The sequence below is a fragment of the Mytilus trossulus genome, chromosome 10 (genome assembly GCF_036588685.1).
Source record: "Mytilus trossulus isolate FHL-02 chromosome 10, PNRI_Mtr1.1.1.hap1, whole genome shotgun sequence".
In the NCBI taxonomy this organism is placed as follows: Eukaryota; Metazoa; Mollusca; class Bivalvia; order Mytilida; family Mytilidae; genus Mytilus; species Mytilus trossulus.
Window position 1 is genome coordinate 48,795,156 of NC_086382.1, and position 11,617 is coordinate 48,806,772.

Consider the following 11,617-nt stretch of genomic DNA (forward strand, 5'->3'; position numbering starts at 1 on the left):
TTTTTGTTACGTCATACTCATTAAAAGTAAACATAAATACAAATTTTTCCTCATCAGACATTTTGGTGAAATCGGAAATTATATTCTCTACTTCTTAAAAAAGATTTTGCCTACATTTTTCTAAAATTTGACATTTTAAAGTAAAATGATATTCATCTTCTACATCCTTTTTACAGAGAGGACATAATATTTTTTCCAACGGTAATTTACGGTGTACCCTGTTCAATATTTAGATACTGAACTACTACTTGTTCTTATTTTTATAAAATTTGATATCATGTATCGATATAAATCTGTTAATAAAAAAATCTAATTTGTATTCTATTTTTAATTTTCTGTATGTTCTTAATTTGTTTCCATCATTGGGTTATTTTGGTCGCCAAGTTAAAAAGACTTTCTTTCCAGAAATCTGTATACCTTTCAGCTATTTTTTTACCTACAGATTTTATAAGGCATCTGTAGGTAAATAATTAGCTGAAAGGTATACAGTTTTCTGGAAAGCTTATATGAATAAAACTTGAAGAGATGTGGGGCACGGTATACGTCAGTTTGCTAAAAAAAAAAAAAAAAAAAAGTAAACAAAGAAATTCAGGAGATAATTCAAAGGGGATATTATAGAAAATGTTAAATGAATGATTCTGACATGAGACACAAACACATGTCACGGATTTGTATATTTCTACTATATTTTCAGAGGAAGAGCGGAAACTCACTTTGTTTCTATCTTTTTTTATATGAAAGATTTTCTAAAACAAGCCTTGAATATAAGGTTCCTATAAGTAAGTATATAACCAATTTGACAAAAATAAATTTTAAAAAGCCAAAAACTCTCGGCAACCAAAAAAAAAATAATTAAAAAAATGGAAAACATAAAAAAACCCTCAGTATTGGATTAACCAAATCTCGAAAAGCTAAGGCTGTCCCTTTCTATTATACGATTTCGCTCATGCGTGGTTCAAGTAAAATTTTCACAAAATTAGATGATCGAAAATAAAATCGCTATAAGGGGGTTCCAACCCCCACAATACCCCCTCGCCTGGATCCGCCGCCAATATGAATACACACGGACGTTATGCAAGTGATCATATCATTTAATTTTTTCTTCAGAATCTGATCAATAAATTTCGTGATTTCAACGATACCCCCCCCCCCCCACACACACACACACAATATTGATTTTATTTTAAAATAATGAAAACTTGAAAGTCCGAATAATGTTCAATATGCCGATATGTTTGAATTTTTAAGAATGTTTACAATGAGTACATGCGACATTATCAATTTACACTAATCGAGTGACATGACAGTGCAGCCAAGGATTTGTATATCATTGTTGCAGCTTAATACAATATTTATTTTATATCAAAAACAGATCAAAACAGAATGAATATGGCAATGGCTATTTTGCATTTCATTATTATTTTAACTTTTATTATAGAGAACTTCCCATAGTTGTTCAAAACATTCTCTAAAATGTCCTACCCGGTTGCCAATAAGACAACTGGCCAACAAAGTTCAAATGAAGTGGATGCACATTTTTTAGAGTACTCAGTTTCAGCCTCAGTCAAAAGTAAATTTGTATTAAAATTCACTCTGATCTTACTTCTGCATGCAAGTCTAAGTAAACCTTCTCTGTCACAAAAAAAACGTCAATAAAATTAAATACTAACAATTTCGTCATGTTATTATATAGAAATTTTACCGGCTTGGATTTAGAAATTTAAAAAAGTAAAGCCGGCAAACTGAATATACAAATTTCGCGGGTTATTTTAATGGATTTGCGCATGTCCAATAATAATGCGGAAATGGCAACTAAGGCAGCACAGATTCTGAACACAAGAGATGAATTAAACGAACTCGTTCGTCGAAGAGCAGAATTAGCAGTACGTTATTGTTATATTGATTATCATCTTACTTCAGGATAAGTCCGTTTTCCACCATTTATTAATGGAAAGACAGAAAACTAGATTTTATTCCCGGATTTTCTGTCGGAATTATTTTCAAAATGGCGAAATATTGTACTTCCGGTTTTAGAATTTAGCACAAATTGCAAGGAAAAGGCGTTTATCACAATCCTTTAAAGATATGGTTTCCAATATATGTCTTGAATATCAAATATTTGCTTGCAATGTATCGATAATCTGGAAATCAAATCAAACGGTTGAAGAAAATGAGAGAAAAAACACTTTTTGTTTGCTCATAAAAATTTTGCGGTAAATTAGTCCAAATAATTATGACGTCTGGCAAGGCTGTATTAATTTTTTTCTGTCGTAGGAAGGTGTCCCAGAAAAATAATAAAATAGCCTTGCCAGATGTCATAATTATTTGGACTAGCGGTAAATGATCTTTGTTAATATTTTGAAGATCATTCAAAATGATCCAGGGGCTGCTCTGACTACCCCCGAAAATGTTTCCAGAAAGCTTTATTTTTTTTCAAGTTTTGAAAAATTTGAGAAAACTTAAAAAAAAAAAAAAAAGAAGAAATTATAGTCGTGAAACTTGAAAGTGATTAAGTGTGGTATTTCCCATAATTTTTCAGAGTACACCCTGGTAGGTAGGTCAGTTGTGGTTTTTCTTTTTGCGATTTATGAATGGAATGTGAAAAACTATATCTCGAGTGAAAGTGGTTGTTAGTTTAGATTATTTTAATTGATAACCGCTACGAATTTCAGCTGACGGCGACTATAGTCCAAAAAATTTGGCGTCTGGCAAGGCTATTTTTTTCTTTCTATGATGTCATAATGCTGAAGCCATTTTTTACATCTGAGAGCATATTTTTGGGGTCCAAGATTACTCTGACATTGAATGGCTGTTTTGCCAGACAAGTTGATGCTGTGGGACGTAAGAGCTCATCCTTTATCAAAAAGTGGAAATTTGCCCGTTCAAACTAGATGCACTGCTTCTGCAGCAACTGACGGCCTTGGAATTATATAAATCATGCATCAATCTGTTCATTTTTCATTTGAATTGATTTAACATTTCAGGACACCTTAGCAAACTTAGAGAGACAGATATATGCCTTTGAGGGAAGTTACTTGGAAGATACACAGCTGTATGGTAATATCATCAGAGGATGGGACAGATACCTTGCAAACACCAAGTAAGCAATGAATTAAGCATAAACATTCATTTATAATAGTGTAACTGTATGTCATTATACATTAGGACTTCTTATGACTTACTGTTAGTGCTGTTAAATTCTAAACATTAAAATAGCCATACATGTGTACAGACAAATGATTATTTGATGTCAGATGACAGTTCATAATTTCATTTTATCCTTCAATAAACCATTCTACTATACTATTTACCAGAGTTCGCGAAAACTTCGTTTGACCCGTCGGACATTGGACCGACAAAGCAAAATAATTTGTCAGTCCTACAAAATTTTTGCCAGTCCTAAAAAAATCTGTCAATTTGATCCTAATATAAAATAATAACATATTTTATCCAAAAATATCTTTATTATTATTTTTAGTTTTATTTTTCACAGCCACGGACAAATTAATAATGAAGGACACGTTCTGTTCTTCTGATTGTTCTTATAGTCATCTTAACTATCAATTTCATCAACTGAATCATTTTCTCAGTATTTGTTATCTCCATCTAAGATTTCAATCGACGATTGTTTGCCAAGAACAAATTTAGCAGGCCACGTGTAGATTGGCACTAAGTTTTCCATAGGTTTCAGCTTGTCTATAATAACAGGAATCCAGTACCAGAAATAACCTGCAGGTACATCTGAAGACCGATGTAAACACGTATTGGAATTAGTTGCGATACAACTAATTACCTATAAAAAGGGAACTACAACGGCCGTTTTTACATCGGTCATCAGGACCGGCACTAGGTTTCAAAATACTGGTCCGAGCCTCATTTTGGCGGTCAGGACCGACCATTTTCGCGAACTCTGATTTACAAGCGTAGAGCTGATACAAATTGGCAAACATATAATATGTATCTATATAGTTTCCTAATATCCTGGATTCAGTTTGTGGAAGGCTGATTATAATAAATTATTGTGTATGTCACAGTTCAATTTCAGTTGTCCTTATTTGAGGAAAATTTCATTCTAAAACAAAATCAGACATGTCAGAGGTTAGAAAGTAAAAAAACAATGTCATAGCATATAAAATGTTTAATTACACGATAAAAATGATATTTATATAACATGTTTATTTTTGAAATATATATTATTTATACTCATCATCAAGCATGGTGAGCCTTTTTTTTTTTTTTATCTGCTTGAAAATGGTTCAAAAATACTTGATATTATTAACAATGTTCACATGTGGTATTTATAGATTTCACCATGGCAGATTATATTATTAACTATGTTTATGGACGGGATATCATTGAAAGTTACAATTTTAGTGGCATACGACCTACAAAACTAACAGTTTCTTCTACCACATGCATGGTTCATGTACATGTATATACATGGTTTACTCGTCGAGACAGCTTCTTGTTTATATTTTTGCTGAATAAAGCTACATGTTTATAATAAATACCAGAATGTACAAAGGTTTGAACTTATACATGTTATAACCTTATTTAATTCTTTATTTTCTTCTTTATTTTAGGCATGTTAGACAATTGTTGCTTAGAAGTTGCAGTTCTTTGTTTTCACGTTGAAGTAAAAAAAAAACTTACATGTTTGTTGTATAAGTGCAGCATAAATATTTTTCTCGAAGCTTGTTGTATGAATGAAGTAGTTTATTATTTTCATTATTTATTAAGTTTCTGCATGTTTTAGCATGTTTGTTGTGTAGCAGTATAGTAATACATTTTCTTTTTTGCTGAAAATAGCATTTTTTCTAGAAACACCAACAGTAAAGGTGACAAGAGAAACAGGAAGTTTAAAGATGCTGACAGATTGTTTTCCAAATCTTCAGTCACATCAGCAGCTGTAAGTCTATTTTTAGATATAATGAGATATGAAAAAGATGCCAACAGCAACACACCACCACCAAAAAAACCCCAACAATTACTGTGTTTTAATTACTTTTATAGAACAAATGTAGGATACCAACATTTTTTGATTTTGTGAGTTAATGGAAACCATGGATTTTAAGTGTTTATTGGCTATAGGATTTAAAAAAAAAATCCAAACCATAAAAAATGCAATTTATTTTTCAATCAACAAAAATGGGTACCCACATAAAATGAATCCACAGTTTGTGTTGGGATTATCCTGTGATTATCAAGGTGGTTCTACCTCATTGTATAATTGTTGGAATAACATGAACCTGAATTGAAACCTTACTGGTGTCCTTAGGGTAAATAAATTATCATAATCTATAACTGAATTTCTATCATGTCTGTTTACATGTTTTAACAGTCCTCATTACATGCATTTAGGAATGATTATCCGTTTCTGACTTTTATAAAAGACCTTGAACATGTTGAACATGCATTAAATATTTGCCACTGAATATAAACATGATAAAGTAAACAATCAATATTATAAAGATTATAAAAGTTTATAATTGATATTGTAATAAATTAAAACATTTTTTCACGAAGTAAATAATTTGATAGTAATATATAAAAGAAAAACAAACAAAAATTTCTGAAAGCAATGTTTCTCTAAAATTAAATGGGAAATAATGATCAGAAACAATAAGCTGTCATTCACCAAACAATAGTGACTTAAATATACAGATTTAACTTTTTCTTTTTTCAGGCAGTCAGTGGCATTGTTGACCAGTTGAACAAAAATAGTGAGTATTTTTACCCCCAAAGTCTCATAAAGTTTAACCCATATCCATCAGTACATCCCTCAGTATGTCCACAAATTGGTTTCCGTTCTCAAACTTAGGTTTGCCTCAATCAAACATTATGAAACGTGTATGCAATGCTTATTACCAACAAACACTTTTACCTGACTAGAGTTGTGCCCTTTTACAAAGAGAAAAAGAGGTGAATTTACCTTTTGTTTTATATTTTAGGTTACCTCAACCAAATGTTAGTAATCTTATACACAATGCTTAGGCCATAGTTATTATATTTTTAGTTTTACGAATTTTTTTGACAAAACCAATGGGAAGGAGGACGAAAAAAAACAAAAAAAAAACTGCTGCTGCTGATTTTTTTTTTAATACCAACCGTCAATATCAAAATTATTTTTTTTTATTTCACCAGGAGATTTTCTACTAGTGTAACAACTATTTTTTCTTTTCTTGACAAGTTTTGAATTGAAAATCAATGTGCAACAACTTACTAAATCACCAAGAGCATAAATTTAGATTCTTTCATGCAGTTATAATGGTTATGAACTAAAATTTTTTTTTTTTTTGCATGGAAAGCACTGGGTCGGAGGAGAAAAAAAATAAAAATCCACCTTTTTCAATTTTATTTTTTTCCTATTTGGCAAAAATAAGGGTAGGAGGGTTTGTAAAACTAAAAATAAAAAACTACGGCCTTATTACATGTGTACTTCAAAACACAAATCAAGTTTGAATTTGGGTGGTATCACTTTAACCTTTCTAGAGTTATGCCCCTTTACATATGGAAAAATTGCTGAGTTTACATATTTGTTGTCTAATTTTTCGTTTGCCTCAACCATCTTTATGCATTTTTAGATGATCGTGAGCCTTCAAGTCCAGATTCACAGAACAATCAGAATGGGGCTAATACACCACAGACAAATGGTCAAGATGACAGCCCTCCTCCATCACACTCTGGAAAACTACACAAAGGTGGTGGTCCATTACGACACAAGAAAAGTAAAAGTAAATCTCGACACAAGTAAGTAGTTACAAATATGAATTCAATGATTTTGGACTGATTGGATATAGGAAGATGTGGTGTGAGTGCCAATGAGACAACTCTCCATCCAAACAACAATTCAAAAATTAAACCATTATAGGTTAAAGTACTGCCTTCAACACGGAGCCTTGGCTCACACCGAACAACAAGCTATAAAGGGCCCCAAAATAACTAGTGTAAAACCATTCAAACGGGAAAACCAACGGTCTAATCTATATAAACAAAACGAGAAAACGAGAAACACGTATAGATTACATAAACAAACGACAACTACTGTACATGTCTTTTAAAACTGAGATTCCTTATCTGTTAACAAATTCTTTTAAGTGTTTTAAGGGATTCTTTTAGTAAGAAATATACCAATTAATTAAAGTACTTTATATTTCATATGTTCAAACATGTATAGTGCTTTTGCAAATGCTAAATAAAAGTAAAAAGTAATACACAATATTGCAAACCTAAGAAAACTAAAGTATTTCTTCTTCCATTTCCTACTTTATACATTGGAAGTCTGTAAATGCTGTTTGACAATGAAAATTACAGTCACTATAGTTGATATCCATTGATGTCCATTAAAGTTGATCAAAGTCATACTAAATTGTTCTTATTTTGAACTAAAATGAAGAATGCTGATTATATAAAAAAAAGAAGATGTGGTATGATTGCCAATGAGACAACTCTCCACGAAGAGACCAAATTGACACAGAAAATTAACAACTATAGGTCACTGTACGTACAGCCTTCCAAAAATGAGCAAAGCCCATACCACATAGCATTGTGTCTTTCTGGTATGTTTGTATTGTTAATCACCTGAAACTGTAACAAAATCTTTTTATTTCAGACAAGATGTAAAATTACGGAGAGGAAAAGATGTAAGTTAACTTTAATCAAACTGTTAACATCAGGAAAAAAAGTATTTTAAAACCTTACGTAACAGTGGTCTCCTTATGCCTTTTCTGGCTGTGCATTATTCATCTGAATTGCATTTCAATATTCAATACAGGCTTTCTGATAATGTAATAAAATTGAGAATGGAAATGAGTAATGTGTCAAAGAGACAACCACCTGACCATGCATCAAACAGAAAACAGCAGAAGGTCACCAACAGGTCTTCAATGCAGTGAGAAACTCCTGCACCCAGAGGCGTCCTTCAGCTGGCCCCTCAACAAATATATATACTAGTACCATAATAGTACCATACTATACTCCAAATTGTACGCAAGAAACTAAAATTAAAAATAATACAAGGCTAACAAAGGTAAGAGGCTCCTCACTTGGGACAAGCCAAGAATGCGGCAGGGTTAAACATGTTTATGAGAACTCAACCCTCCTTCTATACCTCTAGCCAATGTAGAAAAAAAGTAAACGCATAACAGTACGCACATTAAAATTCAGTTCAGGAGAAGTCAGAGTCTGATATCAGAAGATGACCTTGTTCCAATTGTAATAATTTAAGCCAAATATGTCAAATTCCTAGGGACAAGTTATAGAAAGATCACATTGAATCTTTGAATTTGACATCCAAAAATGAAAGTAATCAAATTAATGTAAAGTACAAAGAAATCCTTTTAAAGATATATATGAACTAGCTTTAAACATTAATTACCAAAGGTATTTATTACCAAGGATTTTAACAAGGCATTGGGTTCATATTTAAAACAAAGTGAAATCTAAAATTAAGGCAATTTTGATTGCATTACTGAAATGTCGAAAGTTCAAATGTGGAAAATAAAATAATTAAATTTACTGATACATGTACATACCTTACACAATGGTAAAAAAACCATCCTGAGTTTTATTTAATTAAATAATCTACATTTGAATTGATGGGAAATTATAACTCCTCCATAAGTACAATTTGATATAAAAAAAAATTCTTGCTTTTTGAATTGAAAAGGAAAGTTTATGAAAACAAACTACATAGTGAAAAAAGATCTGTTTAAAAATGGCAAGCCAAATTGGATGAAAAAGACTTATGTGTTAAAATTATTATTCTGTGCTTGAAATTTCTCTTTACAAGTTGTAAAATACTGATTTTTATGTTATTGTCTTGCAGGGGACAGGGGAGTAAATATTTAACAGTGTGATCCAGTCCAAGAAATTGACAGTGCTGTCCAGCCTTGTACAGTGTTTACATGTCCTTCATATTGTTGATAAACTTTATTAAAGCAGAGATTTACAAATATTTTGTCATCTCTTCTGCTGTTAAAATTGTGTCAGAGAAACAAGATAAACATCAATGGAGCATGTAAACTTTCAACAAGGTTTTAGCAGAAGTAAAAAATCATCTTTGTCATGTGTAATTGATTTTTAATACATCATATATGTATATTAATCATTGATTTTTAATACATCATACATGTATATTAATCATTGATAGATTGGTTAATTGGGTTTTATTGAAAACATTTTTGTTATCAGCAGAAAAGAAAATTGACATCTTTAATATACTACATAGTACGTGTCAGTTATATGATACTATCGAAAAAAATAATTATTTGGAAATCTATATTTCTATTTAATGTCAGTGTATTAATTTTATAAAACAAATGATTTTTGAGTTTCACATTGTCCAGATAAAAAATTTAAACTGAAATAGAGACAGAATTTTTTCAATATTTTTTTTCATGTTTTTTGAAGTATGTTGGAAGAAATCTTTTGGGATTAAGAATGGTTCTGATACTGAATATATTATTTTTTTTGAATCCTCTGAGACTCCAAATTCAAATTATGAAGCTGCTATTGCAGTGTAAATTTTAACATCTAAATCTCCACATTTTAAAAGGATCAGAAATAAGTGTAGTAGTTTAAACAGCAGAAAATGGTTTTAAAAAGCATCAAAATCTCAGCATTGTTGTAAACAAATATATGATTAATAGTTGAGATGGTAACATAATGGCAAATGTAATCATAAAATAGACAAATGATTTACCATTAGTGTAACAGTATTTGTTATGAAACTAAATCAATGTTATTTGATAAAAGAAAACATTTACTGAATTACAAATAAACAGCATTTAAAGTAGCTATGAAATTAGTTTATAAAGAAAAACACTTGGTCTCAGTTGCTGTTAAACTGTATCCAAATTGACCAAAAATATTGTATATCCGAAAATGATTTGTACTTTTATTTTATCCTTTTATGTGATGTTTTAGGTATAATTTATCATGTTTATTTACTAGCATATTAATTGTGAACATTGCATGTTGAAGGAATAATCATGTCTAATAAATGTTTTTTGATAATTGAAAAAAAAAATACTGTAAAAATAATAACAATTGTGAAATTCATATCATGTCATCAGTTTTGAAGTAATTGGATAGTTACATTGTACTGTACTCACTATTCCTGTTTAATAAATAGCATTTTGCAATGACAAATGATTTTTTTATTGTACTATTCTAATTTTAAGTAATGTCCTTCCATTGTTTTACTGGAAGCAAGATTTCTAAGCCAATAAAACACTCAACGTTTCATTAGAAGTACATTTTTGTCGAGCCTGCAACTTTTGTTGCAGAAAGCTCGACATAGGGATAGTGATCTGGCTACGGGGGCGGCATTAGCTAACTTCTTAAATGCTTTATATTTTAGAAGGTGGAAGACCTGGATGCTTCATACTTTGTATATAGATGCCTCGTGTTAGGAAGTTTCCTTCAGTCACATGTCCAATGTTTTTGACCTCATTTTCATGGTTCAGTGACCACTTGAAAAAATAGTTCAGATTTTTTGTAATGTTGAATTCTCTCTTATTATAAGTAATAGGATAATTATATTTGGTATGTGTGTACCTTGCAAGGTCCTCATGCCTGTCAGACAGTTTTCACTTGACCTCGACCTCATTTCACGGATCAGTGAACAAGGTTAAGTTTTGGTGGTCAAGTCCATATCTTAGATACTATAAGCAGTAGGGCTAGTATATTCGGTGTATGGAAGGACTGTAAGGTGTACATGTCCAACTGGCAGGTGTCATCTGACCTTGACCTCATTTTCTTGGTTCAGTGGTTATAGTTAAATTTTTGTGTTTTTGTCTGTTTTTCTCATACCTTATGCAATAGGTCTACTATATTTGTTGTATGGAATGATTGTAAGGTGAACATGTCTAGCTGGTAGGTGTCATCTGACCTTGACCTCATTTTCATGGTTCAGTGGTCAAAGTTGAGTTTTTGAGTTTTGGTCTCTTTATCTAATACTATAAGCCATAGGTCAACTATATTTGGTGTATACAAATATTTTATGATCTATATGTCAGTGGCGCAGGTTTTATTTGACCTTGACCTCATTTTCACGGTTCATTGAACAGTGTTAAGTTTTTGTGTTAGGTCTATTTTTCTTAGACTAAGTAATAGGTCAACTATAATTGTTGTATGGAAGCATTGTTAGCTGTATATGTCTGCTTGGTAAGGTTCATCTGACCTTGACCTCATTCTCATGGTTCATTGGTCTTTATTTAGTTATCTTGGTTAATGTTAAGTTTATGTGACAGTTGTAATAAAGCTTTATACTTGGGACTATCAACATAATATCAATGATTAGTAAAGAAGGCGAGACATTTCAGCGTGTGCACTCTTGTTTTAGTTATTTTAGTAGATGAGTTACAATGGGGCTTATTTAAGCAATTTAGATTTGTCGATTCTTAAGGTTTATTAAAAATATACCCGCCAGACATACTATTTTCATTAATGTCTTAACAATGAATCACCTATATTTTACATCAGATTTAATGCATCATCTTGATTGATTTTCCATTACATAGTGTGATGTGTACATCTCTTTTATATCCCTGGAATGGAATGGAAGGGTAGTATTACAATTTTTCCATTAAAAGTGTAATGAAAATTGTAGTAA

The 11,617-nt window shown here is 31.1% G+C and overlaps 1 protein-coding gene across 1 annotated transcript; it reads left to right on the forward strand.

Moving 5' to 3' along the window:
* The first annotated feature begins 1,764 nt into the window (after positions 1-1,764).
* LOC134687542 (chromatin modification-related protein MEAF6-like) lies at positions 1,765-10,152 on the forward strand. Its single transcript, XM_063547919.1, has 7 exons — positions 1,765-1,883; positions 2,985-3,100; positions 4,810-4,909; positions 5,687-5,723; positions 6,585-6,750; positions 7,613-7,643; positions 8,828-10,152. Exons 1-7 carry the CDS (start codon positions 1,773-1,775, stop codon positions 8,840-8,842), a joined length of 576 nt encoding a protein of 191 aa, XP_063403989.1. The 5' UTR covers positions 1,765-1,772; the 3' UTR covers positions 8,843-10,152.
* The last annotated feature ends 1,465 nt before the right edge of the window (positions 10,153-11,617 follow it).